Source organism: Formica exsecta, unplaced genomic scaffold (assembly GCF_003651465.1).
Source record: "Formica exsecta isolate Colony F162 unplaced genomic scaffold, ASM365146v1 scaffold80, whole genome shotgun sequence".
NCBI lineage: Eukaryota > Metazoa > Arthropoda > Insecta > Hymenoptera > Formicidae > Formica > Formica exsecta.
The window spans coordinates 2,705,904-2,728,834 of NW_021853570.1; the positions used below are offsets into that span (position 1 = coordinate 2,705,904).

At 33.9% G+C, this 22,931-nt stretch overlaps 1 protein-coding gene across 3 annotated transcripts in view; it reads left to right on the plus strand.

Moving 5' to 3' along the window:
* Window positions 1-1,401: 1,401 nt before the first annotated feature.
* LOC115244265 overlaps window positions 1,402-22,931 on the plus strand; it is a 22,741-nt gene continuing 1,211 nt past the window's right edge. The window contains exons 1-7 of one of the 3 annotated variants that reach the window (XR_003885349.1): window positions 1,402-1,558; window positions 8,917-9,053; window positions 9,496-9,649; window positions 10,156-10,244; window positions 17,064-17,207; window positions 18,810-19,064; window positions 21,636-21,750. Coding sequence is in view for 2 of the 3 variants with exons in the window: in XM_029821795.1 (XP_029677655.1) it covers window positions 8,954-9,053; window positions 9,496-9,649; window positions 10,156-10,244; window positions 17,064-17,207; window positions 18,810-19,064; window positions 21,073-21,155 (825 nt within the window). In the remaining variant the exon portion in view is untranslated. Of the gene's footprint in view, window positions 1,559-8,916; window positions 9,054-9,495; window positions 9,650-10,155; window positions 10,245-17,063; window positions 17,208-18,809; window positions 19,065-21,072; window positions 21,165-21,635; window positions 21,751-22,931 lie in introns of all 3 variants that reach the window. The other 2 variants (XM_029821795.1, XM_029821796.1) reach the window with 2 other exon arrangements.

Sequence of the window (22,931 nt, forward strand, 5' to 3'; positions counted from 1 at the left end):
GTCAATTTAGCCTAACATTGTCTTTCGTCACTTGTCAGGTGCCGCATGATGTTCAGTTCTTACGTCACTTGTTGTAAAATCACGCAAATCACGATTATTACATATGTTAACGTCCGCCACCAAAAATGAAAACTCTCTCTTTCTCCCTCTTACCTTCTATCTCTCTCGTAGTGTCCAAGGTTCAAGGGGAGCAAAAATATATCAAGGGCGCTCACTGACAAGAAAACGTAAACATTCTACGTCGCGAGAACGGGATTGAGCAAGCCAATACCTTTTTTAGAATCGTATCGGCGCGCGCGTCTCGCGTTGAATCACGCGTATATATTTAAAAAGAAAAATAAGAAAAGACATATGACCGTGTATATTTAGAGTTAGCGTGAATTACGGGCAATTCGCGATGCAATGCGTGATTCACTTTCGTAAATCGGTGGCACTGACTTTCACGACTCTGGCAACGCGCGAGTATCGACAGCTCCTTATTTCGCGGAAAAATATAAAACGCTAATTTAAAATGCATTAGGGGTTGATTTACGGTCGCCGCGCCACAACGGAAATTAAGAAGCAACGCCTAACTCTTTCATGCACTTCACGCAATACGTACATAAATAGAGCACGTGCACAGTAACGACGCATCTGCATTATCCGAACTGCTCTCCTCTCGCATTATAAACTGAGTCATTGCTTAGCGGAACAGAAATAAGCATCGATTTACATCGCGGATAAAATACAAGCGGCGGGTACCGATGGGGGTACTGATGGAACAAATTGGTTGAATGAGCAATAAAAAAGACAAAAGAAAAGTTCTATTGTCGATCAATATCTATTATATATTTTTTTTAAATGTGTGCTCGATCTTTGAGATACACACACTATTAGAGATTATTAAAGATAAATATTTAAAATTATAAAATAACTGTTCTATATTATTATGATGAATTAACAGACAGCAGAGCTTTTATTTTATCATAGTTTTGCGGGGACCATGTCAATATTTTTTTAGATAAAAGTAAAAGCATACACGCGCGCGCGTAATAGTTCAAAAATATAAATCTCATAAATCTATACGAGAGGCTATTCTCTCTCAAGTATTCGCATCAAGAAAACGCGTGTGCGACTTACATTAACGTTATATAACGCCGCTGTTTCTGCGCACCACGTTCAGGAATTCGTGCATGCGTTCTCGATTTTCAAATATCGAGGTATACGACGCTATTGTATGTTAGTACAGTGCGCGTATTACCGTCGTAAATTGCGGATGGCGAGTGCGCAGTCACGAGTGCAATTGAGCTGCAGCGAAGGTGGAAGCTGCGGTGGAAGCTACGGCGCGCACATTCTGCTCTCTTCCCTCGTCTTCCTTCTTACGAGGGAACTTCGTTTGACCAATCGCATTTCGCTGGCGGGGGTTGTGCCATAAATGTCGCGTGGCTTATCGTTGGAACCCGTCGCCAGATCGGCGCCACCGTGTATAGCACCAGCGATATACTAGTCCGCACTTTTGGCGGCAGCCGTCCAGTCTAAGGTCCAATCCTCGAACCGAACGGTCGTCCGAAATACTTAGGTAAAGGCCTGCATCTCTCTTTTTTTTTCCTCTTCTCTCCCTCTCTCTCTCTTTCTCTCTGATCAAAAAATTACCGGTCGGAAATCGCAAGATCTCTTTCTTCTTTCCTCGAGAGAGAGAAAAAAAAAGAAACGCGGAGAGAAGTTTTCGCTACGAATGAGAGGGTACGTAGAGGGTGAGAACGGGGTAGCGAAAGGGCGACGTGAGCGCCATCGCGAGTGCACCGAAGGGATGATCGAGGGGATCACCGGAGATCGCGAGAAACAGCCCGATTTTCCGATGCGTCTCAAAACGAGCGCGTCCTCGATCTACTGTGTGGCAGTGAAGAAAGAAATACCTAATTGAACGTGGTCCTCCTCTGCTGCGACGCATTTATTTAGTAGGAACTCGCTCTTCCACTAACCATTCACGCGAGAACGCGTGTTAATCACATGTTAACCAACGACTTACTTTGTCTTTTATTTCATTCTTTTGTGTGCGTATGTATGTGTGTGTAAAACGGATGTGTGTGATTAATGATGTCACTAACATATACTCATGAATTGATGAAGATTAATCGATAATTACAATTAATATTCCTGGTTTATGTAATTATATTTATGTATGAAAAACAATATATGTAAACAAAAAAGAAATTGTGGAGCATTAATTCTATAATTATGTCAGACCTGTCACAGTTTATTGCAAGAGATAATAATAATAAATTATTATAATTATATCTTGAAATAGGAAATTTTAGTCTTATTTCATCGATCAATAATTGTTTAATGTTATTTTAATCTATGTCAATTTTATTTGTGTGTGCCATTAATAATCGCGACCTCTTTCACGTCTAACACGGTATCTTTGCTTTGCGTGACCGAATTGCTATTTTTGTTGTGTAAAACAATGACGTTTCTCTTTGACAGCTGTATATTTAAAATCAAGTACAGTTGTATATATAAAAATATCCAGGTATCGTTCAATAAGATGAAAGAATAACATGAACTTGCGCCATTGCGTAATATATGTTATTTAAATGTTTGCTTTGCTGATTTTTGTAAAATTTCTTTACAATCTAAATAAAGTTATTGATTGTAATGTAAAAGATTATTCAATTATTCAATAAATAATTCCTCTCTATTAGGAAAAAATTTCATTTTAATTTTATATATTGTTTAAATTTTTCAGTATTTATATTTTTTAAAAAGATTTATACAAACAATTAAAAATGCACGCGAAATGTAATTAAATATTCTAACCCATGTTTGACGATATTATTAATTTAATTAAATAATCATTTTTCTTTAAGATTCTCTGTCTCTCTCTCCTTCTGTCTCTTAGGGTTTTAATGATTAAAGATTCATTAACGCAATTGCGTGATAATCGTTGAAAAGCATCAATTACAAGCAATAAATATAGACAATTTTTCGGAGAAATTATTGAGAAGAGAGCGGATCTACAAGAATTTATGACGATCGCTCTAATAAATGATCTAATCTGCTGCGAAATGATTTGGAGCTCTCTTAAGAGTTGAGATTTATTGCATGCGATGAATACAATGACTATAGAGCGGTCCGGTGCATTCTAATTTCGTGGAAGCGACTTGGCAATGGCCGGCGCGCGTACGGTGGTCTTGGTTTCCTTTTTATTGCAATACCAATTTGAGGCTCGCGTGGCATTTGAGCGTACTCTGCCTGACGATTGTCAAGCTTATGCCAATCGTTCACAAAATGGCAAATTGTTTATAATAATTGGCAGAGATTTGTTTAAAGCTTATGTAAGGCGCACGCGCGCGCGATCGCGTATTTATACCGTCGACCGAGAATAGCCGGATCTGCGCGATCCGCCAAGACCGACGTGTCTGTTATAGCCGTTCCCTTTCTACTGATTTATATATATTTTTTTATATTTTATATATATTTATATATATGTATGTGTATTATATATTGTTGTACATATATATACATATACATATATATATAATAAAAAAATATATAAAATATAAAATGTGTAATATATATATATACAAATCAGTAGAAAGGGAACGGCTAAACAAACACATCGATCTTGGCGGATCGCGCTGATCCGGCTATTCTCGGTCGACGATATACATATATATATACATATATATACAATTTGATTATCAATGAAGGGGAATCGCGATTTGAATTTTACATTCTTGTCACATTTTTTTGTCGCTGAAAGAGTTTGGGCGATCTTAATTGTTTTTAGCAATAAACAAGTTTCATTGAATTAAACTCATTTGTAGATTAAACAAACATTTCAATTTTTGTAAAGTAAATTTTAAATCTACCAAAAAAAAAATATTAAGTGTTCTTATAATCATCACCGATAAAAAAAGTCTATTTAATAAATAATTAATTTATAATATATTTAATAATAATTTATAATTTATTTATTTGGAAAAGAACATTCTAATTTCTAGTTTATTATTTGTCTATTATTAATCCAATATTATTTGTGCATCGTCATCCGCATCTGTGCGCACTTTCGTGACTGAAAAATTTAAAATAAGAAATTTACGAAATCTAGTTCTCGTAACTAAATACGTTCCAGATTGATGGACTTGCTAATATTATGGAGTACGTCATCGCAAGTGCTAGCCAACGTCTCGCCGAGTTAAACGACAAGTCCGACCAAATGGGGACACTACTACTTTTTGTCCGCCTCGAGATCGAATTTAACATTATTGCAAACAATCATAATCGATCCTAAATTTTAACCTGTCATAACAAATGGGACCCCATTGGTGTCAATTTATTTAAATATCCTGATAAAACATGATATTAGATTTTGCATAAAATAAAATAAAATAAACTTTCTGCCGCGATAAAATAATCTTAATCCTACAAACTATTATAATACTTTTATTATAATCCACTTCTTTAAAAAGTAAATAATATAAAGAAATTTATTTTTGCTTGTGAAATCTACCTTTATTTTAAAAGCATATTAAAAAAGTAAACGTATGATAAAATCTACTTTCTCTTCTTTTTATTTATCAAATTTAAAATTAAAATAATATATAATATAAAAGAAATGAACGTAAACAGTGCGTGAGACCAAGGCCAAAGTAATGAAACGTGCGATAATCGCAATCCACGGTGTCGCCGCGTGTCCCTATTTCAAACGGCGCCGTCTGACACGAGCGGACGCTTACTACTTTCCCGCGTGCTTCTCGCGTTTCATCACTGTAACGTGCCGGGTCTCCTCGGTGCCGATCAAGTTTTTCGACATTAATATTGCGAAAGTTTTTCTCCACGCGAATCGCGGAATCTACGGACTTCTAACGGACGAGCCACGCGATGCCCAGAATCTAAAGAAACGTGTACTTTAACAAAACTCGCGTTCGACCGCTCTCGCTTGACAAGTCTTCAACATCCCTTTCTAACACTGTCAATCGCACTATCAATGTACACAAAAAGCACACGCTTTTATTCCAAAGAATAATCACTATGACGTGTTAATCATCGTGAGTCTTCATCACGCTTCATTACGTAAAGCGCTTGTAATCAGATAGGAAAACTAAAAATTTTTTTTATGACAATAGTTCCTAAATTATCGATGATTAATTCACTTTATAAGTTTATTCTTGAATCAATGTGGATTTTAACAATGGATATAATGTATTGTTATTTAATCCGATGATGTTATGTCAAGCTTGGCTGTCTTACGAGGTCGCGTGGCGCGGGTGTTGCGCGATTTTCAGCCAAGAATGCTAGGACGACAGGTGGAAGTGCCATAGCAGTCATAAACCGTAATGCCATTGCAACGCACATTCGGAGGTACATTAAAGTTCCGCACGTGTTAGCGAGAGAGTGCCAAATCTCCAGATTATTTAATTCTTCGCGTCACGTGTCTTTCATGGCGCGTGTAACGCAATGACGTATCCGAAAACAATTCGCTTGCGCGAATTTCCGTCTTGCATACAATAAACCACAAAACGCGATAATAAAAAAATATATTCAAAACTTTATTTTCACATAATAGCGTTTATAATATTGCTTTAATATTCCTGATTTTGTTTTATTTTATTTTTTTTTTAGTAAAAGCTTCGTGTATTATAATATATTAGATATTATATAGTATTAAAGTTATTAATATAATATTCATATACCACTTTAAAATAAATGTGCACATATTTATATGATTAAAGATCGATTTTTCCTCATTTGTAAAAAGCAACTAGCCTTTATTAAAATATCTCAATGATGATTAATCGAGCTTTCGAGTCATCGCGAAGTATCGACTGTGCAGGCGGTGGGACGTATTTCAGTTTTTGAACCCACATCCCAGATGATTTGCTTGACCGTGCCATGTATATTTTTAGAAGCCATCTAGATTACCACGCGCGTCCGGATGGGGATGTAATCTATCCCTTCTACCACGCGCGCCCACACTTTTCCCCTTCGCTTTTCTTCCGGCGCTGCATCATCGCGGCACAATCTGTATTACGCACGCGACAAAAATGCGATTCTTTGCTTTCAATCCCCTCATTAATCGCGCAATTTTTTCACTCGCTTTATATATTTGATTTAATTATCACTATACATGTAGCATCTTGTTTTTGCAGAGATCATTGATAAATCTCTCTTAATCCGTTTCAATACAGTATCCCATAGAAATCAATTGGTTAACATATCAAGATATACTCGCGGCTCAACCCATTTCCACGTGGATACGATTTTAAGGTCAAGATATTCTCGGACATACACATTCTCAGAATGCGAGCTGGTGAAAGTAATTCCGGCGAATCAAGATTCCAACACGCGCGGTACTCCAGTTAATCTTATATATATATATATATATATATACATATCCAGTTAATCACATACACATACAATATATTATTAATCTCACAAGATTTCATATTAATGGAATATTATTAAATCGAAGTATGACGAGAACATCACTTTCGAATTTTTTTTTAGATTTAGATTTTTTATAGAGAGAAAATATATATATAATTTTTCCGGGATTTAAAATATCTAAAAAAAATTGTTTTCTCTAAATATACGTGACACGTTATGTTTAAGATGCGTACAATTCTTTTATCCACAAAACGTGAGATCATAAAAGCGTAAGTTCGAGTTATATGCGTCAGCCGAGATTCGGCGGTGAGAACTGCCATGGTACCAGGGCTTCGAAGGTCATTATCGTTGGCGATACCATGAGCCTCCAATGGGGATTCGCGAAAATCGGTCAAAGTCACACATGAAGACACGTCGACTATGCTGTCTCCGAGCACGGGGCACCTCTCTCTCGCGACGCTTCCACCTGTTACCAACTAAAAACGGATCGGGGCCCGGGCTAGTCTAAATATAACGACCGCGAATCCGGAACTCTTGCGTCACGTCGCGTCGCGCCGCCTTCCTTTTCATCCGCTCGAGAATTGTGTGCAGACTGGAGAACAAACCGCAAAAAAACTTTAGATACCCGGCTATTTTTCTAACCGTTCACAGATCTAGTCAGAGTTTAGTGTCTAACACAGCTTCAAACTTTTTTTTTCTAAAGAACTTGAAAAAATTAATTTAAATCTAATTTTGGCAACTTTAAGAGATTTGTGTTCTTAGAAAAATTATTCTGCTTTGATTATTTTATTGTTTTAAAGAGCTCTGAATCTAAAATTAGGCTACTTCTTGTTTGCATAGATTCTAAAAATAACGGCGTCAAATATAAAATAAAATTTTATAATTTTAATATTATTTTGTAATAATGTGTCTTGAAAAGAATCAACACAAATTTAAGATATTTGTGTTAAATATAATGTGCTAATACTATATATCGTATATTCATTTAATATATATGCATTTAATACAAGAATAAATCGGATATATTTTTTAAATAAGAGCAACGCGAAGAAATCTTATTTTCTCACTTCATTTTCACGACCTTCAGTCTTCGCGTCGAGAATGAAACGGGAATATCTACGAAAACGCTCGGGCGATCCAGGGCGACTATGAAGTATGCGTGACGCTAAAATTAGCGGCATCCGTTGCGTCAACAAAAAGAAAAACGTTGCTCCCATTTTCTGCTACAGACTACGATTGGCCGATGCAAAGGACGTTACGAACCAATCCTGCTTTTGCACGCGATCGAAAACGGGACACCGTTATGTGACAATAATTTTCGAATTATAAATCTGTCTTTAATACCGTTAGTCCGATTTAAAAATAACGTTAAAACATTTTTTTTTTAGATGTTAAAATATTTCACGTTAAAAAACGAAGATATTTAGATCTAAATCTTCTTAATTTTTTATATTTCCATTTAATATCATTAAACATTATTTAATGTTTATATATAATACTTTATATAACGCGCTTATTTTATTTTTAATATTTATCAAATCATATGTAACACACAATACGCAAGAAATACTAAGAATGGCGATTTTTTTCTAAAGTCAGCAAATTATTAAACTAGATCTACAAATTCATTCATCAGGATTGGCTTATATACCGTGCATAAATAAAGAGAATGGCTACCTCACGATAATGGATTGCGAAAATAGCGCACAGTTTACTGTAGCAAGTTTAAAAAAGCACAGCCACAAGTACGTAAATCGTTAAATTTAATGTGGCTTATGCAATTGACTCAAGCCATTGGAATTTTGTATATCGCTTATTATGAGATTTTCTCGTAAAAGTTCTACTTTCAGTTGCATTTGCAGAGGAAATCTATAAATTGTGATTCATTTCTATCCTATTCAAAAAAATAAAAGAGTCAAAGTTCTTTTAACATAGAACTTCTTTTCGCATGGTTTTCTTCATTTCCTAACATTCTTGTGTATCTAATCGTATTTTCTATTTCCTTAACTTGTAAATTACTAATTAAAAATGCCGTACACATACATAAAAGATTGTAGAGAATTTGAATATTATACAATGTTAAAAATATATATATTTACATGTTTTATCGCATTTTATCTTGAAAAATTTTTAAGTTAATTTTTTGTAATAAAAATTTAATTAAATGCTATTTTCAATATTACCCCAATTAAAATAATACTCAAATTAAAATAAAAATGTTGTTTAAATAATGCGAAAATAGTTAAAACATTTTATTAACAGAAAGTTGATTAACATCCAAACTGCTAAAAGAATCTATGATATAAAAAGCGTGATAGTTCTAAGATACATTATATGTTTTTTTAACTTTGCCTTCTGACAATCTTCTCCCATGTATACGGCAATCTTTTATGCGAGGAAGAGCAGTTTCTACAAAACATCAAACAATTTGAAACTCGATAAATTCGTTTTTGTTACATTCTCGCGATTTACGAATCCGCCGGGCGGAAAAAAAACATACTTATTTGACTGTCTGTTTATTTCTCTTTTGCTTGCTTTCTTCAGCGAACGAGTGTGGTTAGCAGTTCAGTAAAGTGGTAAAATGGACGCGCGATTCAGAAGCAATCTCGATATGATCGGGCGCAACGAGCCCATCACAAGGAAGGCGAAATTTTGGCAGAGTTATGTACGGGCCCTGAAAGGTGAGATATATACATTGTCTGCGTAATATTATCTTTGAATTTCCAACATTTGTACGTTTTGAATTTATGTTAATTGCCGCGAATGATCCGCATAAAACGAGCTGTTTAAATATTTTCGCACTGGCAATGAGTTAATATTTTTTTATAAGAGCATATCTTTTCGGAAAATTATATATATTTATAAATCGCGTTTTCATACTTAATCTAAAAAAAAAACTCATTTTTTTAAATAAGAAGCTTCAATAAAATACGAGAATATACTTTTTATATTTGTCAGATAATTTTAAAATGCACATGTACTTTTTAACATTTTGTTAAATTTTTTCAAATATTTTATTATATTATGAAACTCTATATTTTATTTACATTGTTCAATTTATAAACAACGTCAAAAAGAGAGAGAGCGTTTTAATATTTTTTTAATAAAACGGAATAAAAACAGGCACTGATGACATCAGAGCTCCTGAGCACACTCACAGGCCCCGTGGCATTTTCCGCTCGGATTATCCTGAGCTGCAATCCACCTGGCCGTTTGGAAAGTCAATTTACGAAAATCCGATTCACGCAGCCGACCGTATTAATGTTCCCGGATACAGGTGTGTATGCGTATTTTTTTTTTTTCGTTCATTGTCATTATATATAGTCGCGTATAAAATAAAATTCGGTTCACGATTAAAAAAAAAACATATATACATATATATCCAATTAATAGTTATAAATCAGAATAATAAGATATCAGAAAGAAAAAACCATATTGTCACATTTTTAAACAGTCATGTTGTCTAATAAATGTATTCCTGACATATCTCTGATATATCGATTCTCTTGGCAGAGACCTAAAAAATACGAAAATCTAAATATAAATTTGTGCCAGATTAAGTAAAATTTCACTCTTATTTTTTAGTTATAATATTCGTTATGTCGTAGCAAAATATTTAATTCACACATATAATTTCTAGAATTTTATTTAAATAAAGAAATATTAGAAAGATATTAAAAAAAAATATTAAATATTAAAAACTGTAAATTAGGCATTCATGATATCTTTAGCCGCTATTCTGCAAAATATTATAATATTAACACAATTACGTTTCTTTTTCAGGTATCTACCCGTGCACCGTGAGATCTACGGTTATTCGCCTAGGCAGCTGTATCCCCACCAGTACAAACCCGTAGAACGCTTCACCCCCGGTACGTACTAAAGAACTGTGAGCGAAAGAAAAGAAAGTAAACGGCGTCTTAGAGAAAGAAATCGAAAGCCCGAAACGAAACGAAAACTCTTATAATACCTCGATATCGAACGAGAGCGAGAGAGGGAGTGTGAGAGAATGCGAGAAAAAAATGACGAGAATAGAACCGGGTGACGGGAATAAGAGAAAAAGCATGAACGCGCAGAATGGATCACGGAAATCACCGTATCGTACCAAAATATGTTAACAGATAACTACACTTGTTCTCGTGGACCTTCCTAGATTAAGTTCTCGATGTATAACAACCCGGTGCTTTTGGCTTCTGGCCGGTGTTCTTAAAGAAAAGAAACAAACAAACGATTATCATTCTTGAGAGAAAGACATTGTCACATTTTACGCATGCATGCACGCGACCCTCCGGGCCTTTCTCAGAAGCCAGAAACGCCTTCCCGGAGAGGTATCGTACACCACATATTTGCCCTCCACCTTGCCTGCACACTTAACCGAAGGGACAAACAGAAAGAGACAACCATAAAAAAAGGACTTGTTACCCCCCCCCCCACCTCCGTTTACCTCATCCGCGGTCCTGATTTTATGCTACCAAGTGCCCCCCTGACATGTAAAATGCGTATGCACTTTTCGAACGTATGTGTCAATTGGTTCGTTTGTTTAGTTTCATTGTAAATCACAATAATAATAATCAAAATAATCATGTCTATATATATCTTCATACGTCACATACCATGTGTAATACTAATTATTTTACGCATCTCTTTGTATCTATAAGTTATTAGACTTATATATATATATATATATATATATCTTCAAGAGAATGGCGTAGGTAGTAATAAATGGAACATGAGATAACGTAGAAACGTGATATCTCTGGTTTGCATTTAATACCGCATAGTCATTATGATCACTGTACAGTTATCCTCGATCCCGTGTCCTGTACTCCCGTAGTATTCCTGCAATGTAACAGCGGAACGCACTTTACGCTTTCATCATAGGTGAATGTAATTAGCGTGTAATTCAAACTTTTTCCATGCGTTTCTGAAAACCGACGATAGATAACATATCCGTATATCAAGGAATATATATATATATATATATATATATATATATATATATGAGAACACATGCATATCTATTCGTACGTATAAATATATGTACAATATGTTTCAATATCTCTGAAGACTTTTCTGCCTCGCGATGTTCCACTTAGAGTCATATATCCTTATTTTTAGATCCTAATTAATTATTAATCGAGACTGAACTCAAGATCGACGTTGACAAGACATTGTAGATTTATGATAGAATATAGTCCGTCATAACATACAATTAAGACAGCCTGGGGTGGATTATAACATTTTTAACGAAACATCTAATTGGATATTTCTCCTCTTTATATATATCAAAATTATATCTCGATCCCGATATATGATAATAATTATGACAAATATTACAAAACTGTCTCAAGTACGCCTATGCTGAATTAACATTGCTTTTCATTATCGCTTTAATATCCTAATTTAATAGATTTTAAAAATCACATCTCATAAATATATAATCTATCTTCACATTAAAAATAAAAAGCATTAACATGATCAGTTTTGAGATTTTAGAGAATTTTCATTATTGATTATGATTAAATAAACTTGAAATATATATATATCCATTATAATATATAGAATTTTCTCTTTTCTACATCGCATACTTCTAATAATTATAACCATCTCTAATTTCAACGAGTAACAAGTAATTCGACCATTATCGATATCATCTTCTATCGTTAAATCGAGGCATCACGGATCATCGCTCACCGTCGTTCATGGATCACACATGGATCATACGTGCCCGAGGTGTCGTCCTGTGATCTCGTCTCTAGAAACAAAATATTTTCTAGCTCGCCGTTATATGTCCAGTAACGATTCAAAGTCATCGAAATGGGGTATCATTGTCAAATCGTTCAACTATATGCGGTCTCGCACGCTGCTGAGCAGAGGTTTTTGATTTCTGATTTTCAGGCGCTAAACCCAACAAGTGGCTTATACTGAATCGCATCATCGATTTGAGCAACCTTAGACGCCAACAGATCTCCCGAAAATGGGAGACCAAAGAGCGAATCGTGCTCACTTCCCGAACGCGACATCATTGCTTACGAAAGACGATTGACTAATGTCATGTGTGCGCATAATCCTCTCCCCAGTATAAACCCGCTTTAAAAAAAATATCTTCATACTTATTATAACATGTTATACTATACATACACATTTGTAGATGCTTCTTTACTCCGTAGATGTAGCAAGCGAGTGATCGCTTAGCGTTTTAGATACGCCTAACAGATCGTTTCGCGTATTACATTTTCGCAATCGACAATGCTTTTTTTAAAAATGCAACGCCATAATTTTTCGGCAATTTTTTGTTAATGTTTGTTGATTTTATTAATTATAATTAAACGTAAATTATCAAACATCGAACTATCAAACAGATTAGATAGATATTTTATTTACACGATAATTTGAATATTAGAAGTTTAATATTTAAGTTAAATATTATAATATTAGCAAATTTTAAATATTAGTGAATATTTTGAATTACACGTTTAAAAAACATATACTTTTAAATTATAAACACTGTATAGGATAACACAACTTTGTATAAAAAAGATCTTGTGTGCATAGCAATAAAGTTACATACATATACACATCGGTTTACACCTATACAACACATCGTAATTTATTATACGGTATGTTACCCGCTTATTAATACAAAAACAATGCGTTTTGCAACCCTAAATAAAGCCAACACACGATCCTTCCTTCTTTTTGATATACATATTAAGACGGTCATCGAAAAAATCCCGCGAATCTCCGTGAAAATAAACACTTTACAAGACTATTTTGACAACAGGCAATGCGATCGGGAACTGAAATCGAAAATTCGATTTATAAGAACGAGACAGGGGAAGCTACGAACTTGTATATTAAAAAATTTATAGAAACAAAATCTAATAAGATACATCATAAATTAATATTTTGATAAACATTTTTTGCCCACAATTATGTTTCATATTTTATATTTTTTTATCTTTTTCAGTCTGATAAAATATATGAAATGATATATCATACAATGTGCAGAGAATAAATTTAGAAAAATAAATTTATATATTGTCTTAAATATATATAATATTTGTGCTTAATTATTAATGACTAATATATCGAAAAAGATATGTCAAACTCTGTTAGACATTATCTCTTTATTAAAAAAGCAGGTTATTTCAAAATAATTTTAAGTAATAAAATATGTGTATATTATATTTCTCTTCTATTTTTTTCATAAAGACAATAGCTGTGGAGGAAATTATGAAAACATTTGACGATTTTTTTTAAACATTTCGTATTCTATTTCTTGATTTCTGACATGCGACAATTACAGAGACAGAATGCGGGCACGTACTATTCAGAAATCCTTAACTCTTGCAGCTGAGGTGGAGGTCACAGCTTGATTGAGAAAAGTCAATGAGCCAAAAGGGAAATATAAAAAAAGCGACTCGAAAGTGGGATAGAACGATGGAAAGACTGGTTTTTTCGATCATCATAAACGCTACTTTAGGCAATGATTATACACGCAAGCGTATAACAAATTAGAAAATAATTATAAAAACAAAAGGGATCTGCATGTATTGGCATAGAATGTATGATGTGACCGTATGATAGCTCTACTGGAAGGGAATAAGACATATATGGATCATGCGTATGTGAACAAAGCTGGCGAAAAAGGATCGTGCGGAAGAAAAATTCTCCTTTTCGAAAATCTTAAAAAAAAAAATAATAATAAATTTAATTAGAACATGGCCGCCAAAACTTGAAAAAGCTGGAAATTTTCTCTCGACGCTTACGCGTTCTAATTCGTGCTTCCGATTTTTCAGACATTGCAATGTCGCCTATCTCCTCATAATTTTTTTTTTGTTAATACAGATATATATATTTATGCCATAATATCGTACAAGTAAAGCAAATAATAATGCAAATATATACACATAAAAATACATTTATAATTATAATGCAATTCACAAACACAGGAACTCTCTTTATAAATACATACATATATAATATATACGCACACATATATATATGATATCTATAATAAATTATAAAGAGATTCTTTTTTACGATCTAACGTGAAGTGATATTATAAATACAGGAGATTCAAGGCGATGCCGAGAAAAATCGAAAGTTCTCTTTAATACACGCTCTAATCGATAATAATACATGCACGCGTATTTACTAACAATGGACAGATTAACGTGCAATTAATTACAACCAGATCCAGAAATTTCTATCTTTTTCAGGATATGGCATGTACTTTTTTCGTTAATTTGAACCTTCCCTTCCCCAGAAACCCGTTTCTAGCTTTTAAGCGATCCGCCTTTAAATGTAATTCTTTTGACTGGAACTGCATAATTAACGATTGCTAATTTATGATGATTATACGGACGTACACGGATCGCCGCAACGTACATACAGGATTGCCGCAATTACTGTATATAGTTCACATCAGATTACGCATCGGATTTTAGTAGGCACCGATTTTTAATGAAGGATTTTACGTAAGTTATTCAAGTTTAAGATGTGATAAATTAACCGTGCAACTTCTGACAGAAAGTAGAAAATTAGTAACTAATATCAAACGCTACTGATTATGGAACTTAGGAAAATTATCGCAGCCACAAATCAATAGCTCGAAATGAAAAATATTAATAAATCAAATATAGTCATCATTTTAGCAAAGAAAGATAGATTAAACACAAATATTAAGTAAATATTTAATTTAAATTAGAAATTAAATAACGCATATGCAGCTTTAAAGCTATTATTTAGTGATAGCGTACAGTATAAAACGCATACAATGAAATCGATTTACCTTTATAAAATTGATAATTTGTGCTAATGCCGAGCTTTCACTAGTTTCATGGATAGCGCCGAGCGCATAATTAATAGAAAGATAGTTTGGTAAGCCGTAGTCTAAACAATCATCTATAATCAGGTATATGAGTCGTATTTTAATAATACCGATCTCATTATATCTCTAATTTTTTTTCATTACAAATTTTGATAACCGAGCCGTTTTTTGACGACACGAACCGCCGCAGCTTTTTTCGACACCGACTTTTTGAAGCAGCTTTTTTCCACCAGGTTAGTATGTTTTTTTTCACTTTACGTAACGTCATGCTATTTTTTGTGACAACTCTGATATTTCTTTTATTTTTTACACACATGCTCGTGTATGGCGCCAGTTTATGCCAGCTTTCGTTTAGAAACTTATTATGATATAAAAAAGAATATTTGATTTTTTTAGTAAACGCGCACGGCTTACAAGAATATGAAACATAGGGACAGAACCCTAGTACTTTTTAACTTCCTCTACTTGCCATAAACAAACCGAGCTGTAACTTTAAGCGAGAGTTTGAAATAGCTCGTCTAGTTGATGTACTACAACTCAAAGTTTCGACAAACTCCCTAATTATATTTTAAAGAGCCGTCATTCGCTAATTAAACGCGAAAATAACAAGAATCACGCGCTCGTATAACTTGCATAATTTTTATTATATTCTCATATAAATTGAATAATATATTTAAAATATTTAGAAATAATATATTTGTAGCTTGTCAAATATTTCCCCAATTTGTTTAATAAAATGTATTAATAGCATGCTACATTTCCTGCATGATGTATTTGTGTATGTATATTTATGTGCTTCGTATAAAGCGATTATTATTAAAAAAGCGAATATTGCGAAAGTGATTAAGAACAAAACTGCTTGTGCGCTAAAATACTAAAAGAAGGAGAAAATGAAGCGCAAAGCAAAAATTAATTCGGCAAATTTTGGGCCATATAAACAAATTCAATCAATCTGATGTGTTATTAGGAACTGATATAAAAGTAACGTATTTATCAGAAAGATCGATTGTAAATTAGTAATGGAATAGTTTTATATATGAAACTTTATATTAAATTTTTGATTGAGTTTCGGAAAGTGTATGTTATGCAAATATTATTGGTCCTCTTTTTAATTGAAAAAAGAGAAAAAACAATGTATATGTTTTTAGGGTCAAAGATGTCTTCTAATTAAATCGCGCCCGCTTCTTTTATTTTTAATACATTTTGTTAAGCGCAAAAAGGAACTAGAATAAAAAATATATTTTATTGTATATATTACACTAAATATAGTAATCAATAAATATAATAATAATTGAGCACAAAACATATAAAGTTTTTAGATATTAAAGCAATTATAATATATTCGCTCATCCAGTTGAGTTTAACTTATTTGAATACGTTGATAAAATTTATTCAAACATTATTCCTTTGTGCGCTTGCCATATTTTTCTTAAGATAAACGTAATGACACGAGAAGTCCGAGATACATTTTTCGCTATGTCAATATATCAATTATATTTTTTATTCTGAACGAAACGTAGCGAATGCATCAATTTAAATATAGGAATTAAGAGTAATTTAAAAGTCAATAAACAAAGAAAAAATAATTTGATTTTTTCCATATTTAGCATAGTTTTATAATACAATTATTTAGAAATATTTATATATAACTAAAGTTATTCAGAGATTTTATGTGTTTCTCCATATATATACAAGATTATTTAAATACAATAAATTATTTAAAAAGTAGATTACTTAAAAAGAGTATTTATAAATCTATTGCAAAAAGTATTCGCAACGCGTTCGTCTAGAGAAATGGGCAAAGTTGTAAATCGATGAATTTCTGCTTTTATTTCTACAAACGGCAAAATTACAGCGAAATCATTCGACGCTGAGAAAGCTTGGACCGACCATCTGAACCGATTGGCGGACATCGACAGACTCTACCCGAGTAAATCACCGCTTTTGGCTCGTCATTTAAGCCCACCGTTCAGTACGAAACGATTGTTCGACATTCACGGTGAGTAGAAAAAACACGAATGTACAATATTCATTGCCCGATGCAAATTCAAACACAACTTTATCCGCTTATTTGTGCATTATATGTTTTATATATATATATCTTTAAAAATATAATCTTGTGTTAAGGTATATTTAATTTCAGAAATATTTTGTATCTCGGATAATATAAATTCGCGCATAAATAACACACAAATAAAATATAAATAATAAATTACTCACAAGCTCTGTCGCTCGACATCTCCCTTACCTCCTCTTCTCCTCTTCCTCTCTCCCTCCTTCGCTGCCTCTCATTCGCACCGTTTTCCACTTTCCTGCAACGACAGGGTTAGCTGCGATCATTGCATGACAGACGCGTTAATGATTGAAATACGACGATTCCGTGACATTTTTTATCACACTATCGATTTAAAATTTCGCGACGTGCACTTTATTACATTGTGGCGGAAAAATAACACGAAAGAAGTATAATTGAATGAAGCTTCGGTCCTCCCACGATGTCTCGCGTCCAGTGCGTCCAGTGCAATGGATGAGCGCCGGGCGCGACAGAGGAAATTTGAAAATTGCGCGGCCAATTTCACGCCGCGCCGCGGTAATGCTAGCTGCGGTCGGGAAGACGCTACAAATGCTTCGAAGCGTTTGATTGACCAATCAGGACAAAAAGAGTAAAGATTTATTTATTCTGATTGGTTAATGCAATGCTTCGAAGCATTTTTAGCGTCTTCCCGACCGCAGCCGCTATGCTTGTCACACCTCGCTGCACCTTCGTTCACTTTTGATAATAAATAATAATAATTGAATAATAAACAATATGCATTCCCGTTTTAAGACAATTACTGTTTCTCTTGTTAACACAAGTGAATTAAATACGAAATATAATACAGATTATAATTATAAATAATTATCCGCGATATATCTCCGAAAATATATAGACGATGCTTTATCGACTGTTCGCGATAGATTTCGAATAAATCGCGTGGCATTTTAATAAATCGTCGATGAACAAATGCTAAATGTACGCGATTGATAATGATAAATATTAAAATACACAATGTGTCAAGACGCGTATTTCACGAGATTTATGTAACTGCCTCTCTTAAACTTTCACGGATCTTCAATAAAAATACACTTGCTCTTTCGTTTTATGTTCCATTGATTATAGTAATAAGATTTCACCCAAAAATCAATAATAATCATATCAATATTACTGATTATTACTGATATTTGCAAAATATATAATTCGGATTTGCTCTACATAAACATTTGTTAATTTTCACTATAGCATTATCACTGCTATTTCGCGCGTATAACACGTTTAAATATCCTTTAAAACGAACCTTGTAAATAAAGAAATTACCTCATTCTAGCAGCTTCATCATCTCGTAAAGATAGCATTTGCTAAACAATCGCTGCTAATAATATTTCGCTCTAGCTCACACAAGAGAGGTCTCAAGGCCAATTTACAGCCGCTGTGTAAGCGGCCTTATATAACATAGTATATATTTATGAACAATACACCCCTACCCTTACCTCTCGGCAGCTTTCGACGACCATCCGCGAACCAGTTCTCGATTGATCTGAATTAAAATCGTCTCGCGCGCAGGTAATCTCCTGGACGACGATTACTTTCTGCCGCGTCCATCTGCCTTGCTACGTAAGAAGACGTTCTTCGATCTCCTGGAACCATCACCGATGGCGCCCATCAGTGCGTTCACCCGGGACCCATGGTGGTACCCGAGTTACGCACCCTATATTCCGAGCTATGCTCAGTACCGCACACCGTTCTATCTGAGGGATAGCTACCTCAGTCCGATTAAACGTAACTACTTGTGGAGCCGACATCCCATCAGGCCCTTCGGTATGTGCACTATGGCCTTCCGGCCCATTCTTCTTTTCCATGGCGAGCTGAGATCGATGCCAACGTACAATTTTGTTGAGATTACTACACAGATAATATAATATATATAATATAATAGATTGATAGTAATGTAGTCGATTCAATAATGATGACAGTTTCATCTCAAACGTGAAAATTTACGTTCTCGCACCAAACGATTACGAAAATTTATGTGACGTTCGGTGGCATTGGTCGCTGACAAACACTGACTATAGGTGTTATTAAGAGATATCGACATTGAAATAATTTATATTACAGTTAATATATTATGCGTTAAAATCTTGCAATTTCAAACTGAATATTAAAAAAATTGATACAGACATTATTTTAAAATATCTAAGTAAAATATCTTTGTAATAAAAAATTTCTTAATGAAATCTGTAGTCAGTAATTGTAATATTTGCGATTATTATTTTTCTTTAATTAGATATTCGTAATCGCAAATTTAAATCTAGACTACTATTGAAAAATTTAAAACCATTGTTATATCGGAACCACGCAAATCACATATGAATGTTGTGCAAAAAACTTACAATTATGGCTATTGTTCCAAATAATTCGTGCTGCAAGATGCAAACGAGAGATCCATTTCTGTAATTTTATAATTCTTTGAAAATTACAAAAATTTTTTTTCAGAGATTTTATGAGTATTTTACTATAAAGAATAGACAAAAAGATTATGAGATATAGTAGTCTAGAACAAAATGCATTTCTCTTATAACATGCAGCCAACATACATTATTTAAATACAGGTTGAGTCTTATGAAAGATGAGATATTTTTGGCAAGAGAAGTATTTTTTGTTTCCTTTCATTTTCGAAACATATGTAAGCTTTTGAAAGTCATACAGCCGTCTACCTTTTTATCAGTAGAATAGTTCTAGTTTCGGTACGGATTTTGGTAATTTTTTACCCTTATCAATGCCCCATGAAATAATCAGGAATGTTTCTACTGGCGAAAACTTTTTACTTAATCAGATTAAAAGAATTTATCACGAATTTTTTTCAAAAAATTAAAATATGACGTATTGTATAATCTTACACGGAAAAAAATCTGTTGCTTCAATTAAAGTCTACATCACGGGCTGCCAACAAACATATATAATTCATTCAATGATATTTTTATTGGACCAAATATCTGGATTATTAAAACAACTATCCAGATATTTGGTCCAATAAAAATATTATTGAATGAACTATATATGTTTGTGGCAGCCCGTGACGTAGACTTTAATTGAAGCAACAGCATTTTTTTTCCGTGTATGAAAGATTTATGCAAAAATTAAAGAATAATATGCGACAATTGCATCGCACGATTGATATTTAAAGATTTTCTCGAAAATTGGGTTAGCTAGTTTAACGCTAATTAACGGTAAATATCGTCGCCAGTTGCGACGTCAGAAAACGGGTCGGAATATCCTTTTCGCCTGTCGCCTCGATCGAAAATATAAATCGTCGCGGCCGTACACAGATATTTGGCACCTCGGCGTTGTTGTTGCTAATTTTGACACAGGCGCAACGTCATGCCTCAGCTTCGCCGAGCTGCGAAATTGAGAGAACATCTGGTGCCAAGCTGGCGAAATCGACATTTTGGGTCAGCTTGACTTTTTGAGCACGTTCCACATTTTTTAACAGATTACGGAAATTCTATTCGTGCAGCTGTCTCAGCAAATAGTGGCTTTTTGTTTTGCGCTGAGAACACATACACAAGCATTACAAAGACTCTCTCTTACAGATTGAATAACATACATTAAAAAAAAGACATCCAAAAGGCGTTTTAACATTACAGATATCTTTCAGACATCTCTTAGACGCCTTTTCGATTTCTCTACCTATTTGAGATCTCACCAAAGACAAGTGATGTCAATTTACGACAGATTCGATTCTATCAACTTGAAATTGAAAATGCTCGATGCAGATTTAATATAATGAGATCGATGCTACAGCAAACAAATGTCTATCATTTTTCAGGAGACTTATACTACTATTATTCGCAGCCAGTTCCACGATTTCACTTTACCAGCCCGTGGTATAATAAACGTACCACGCATTAAGCGAAAAAAGTGAGCGATAAGAGATTAAAGTGGCCGAAGTGTTCAGTCCCTCGCACCCCATTTACTCGTTTAATAAGTCAAACCGATCAGTAATCACACAATCAGTCGGCAAGGATAGCCGTGGTGGCGCATTACGATTCATTCCGAGAAAAGAAAACCGATCCTCCGTTTGCGCCATATTAAAGCCATATTATATTCGCCATTAACATGCAAGTAGATATTATAACAGATGAGTGATCATACAACGTATATATACATCGTAATCGATTTATGTCTACGACGGCTGTTTGAATGAGAGATTCTGGGTCTCTTAACCCTTAGGCTACCACGTGTTTCCTCGGTGTTTTTCACAAAAGTAATTTACAATATCGATACTCTCTTATATCGGGAAATCCGTCTCTCTTCCCCCGTGTATTCCGATCATATACATATTCGTGTATTAACTCGGTTGTTTTCTTTTTCTTTAAATGTTTTTCCCAGACTGCATTATCGCTACAAGAATGTTCCTTAATCCTTGCGGTAATTATTAATTACCGAGCCGTTATTCTCCGTTCTCTGCCGAGAAGCCGCTGACACAATCTCTCTCGAACACGCGATATGTGCCCGACAATATTTGTCTGTCCCAGTCGTGGAATAATTGTTTGCAACAGTGATTAAAAACTTCATTCCGCAAACTATGATTGCTGCTTGATACATACTCGTCATTTATTAGTTAACCCTAGAAGGATGTAAGTTATTCGTTAAGGAGATATATTGCATAAGTTTTTCGAATAGCTGGAAATCTTATTTTTTTCTTGTGAAATTTAAATTCTATCTTGTATGAATAAAAATGGAACGATAAGAGAATACTTTGCGTGTTTATATATATGTGTTTTACTAATGTATAAAAAAGCAATTATCTTGAATTTAAATAAAGTAAAAATATAAAAACCTTTACCTTCTAGCGTTAAAATCAGCATATCGCGATTATTAGCAAGCCTCATAGTATATTCATTGCTTATGAGATCAATGTTTAGTATAAAAACATGAGCCGTTTTCGGAGGCTGTCCTCGAAGACAGAAGTGACAGTCCAGCCAGAAGCGTCGTAGCCAAAGGGTTTTGTTAACATCCTAATTTCTCACGTAATCGTCATCTCCCACGACGACCTGTACACGATTTGCAAACCTATATATTTTACGAATACAACCTCATCATTTTTTTACTTGTTCCTTCTTCATTTTTCCATCAACTAATATGTATATTCAACAGCATATTTTGAATTCTCCCAGTGAGAGACACTTGTGTATTGAGTATGTCACGAATACCCCCAGACGAGTGTGCTGGGGAAACCTCGTTCGCGGTATAATATTTCTATTCAATTTGATATGCTATGCTCGGCTAATAGCAATATTTATAATTGCATAGATGTAGTTCGCCAGCTGCAGTTTGTTGTGTTAAATCTAAACTCGTATCTAGCGAGATTAATGCCCCATATAACATATCGTATTTATATTCGCTATCTTGTATATCAAAAGATAAATGATTAACCGTTATTGTTATTGTTACAGTTGAAATATTACACCGTATATAACGAGGACGCGTAAAAACCTATGAGTTTTCTAATATTTAACTGTACATAGTATGATAATTTCGTCATTCTCTGTTGAATTTTATGAAGATTCCTATAGGAGGACAAATTTCACAATTTGTTGAAAAACATTAAATTGTAAGCGTAAAAGATGCCAAATTTTTCGTTTCTAAAAATATCGCTTCACGTTTATAATATTTCCTCCAGCA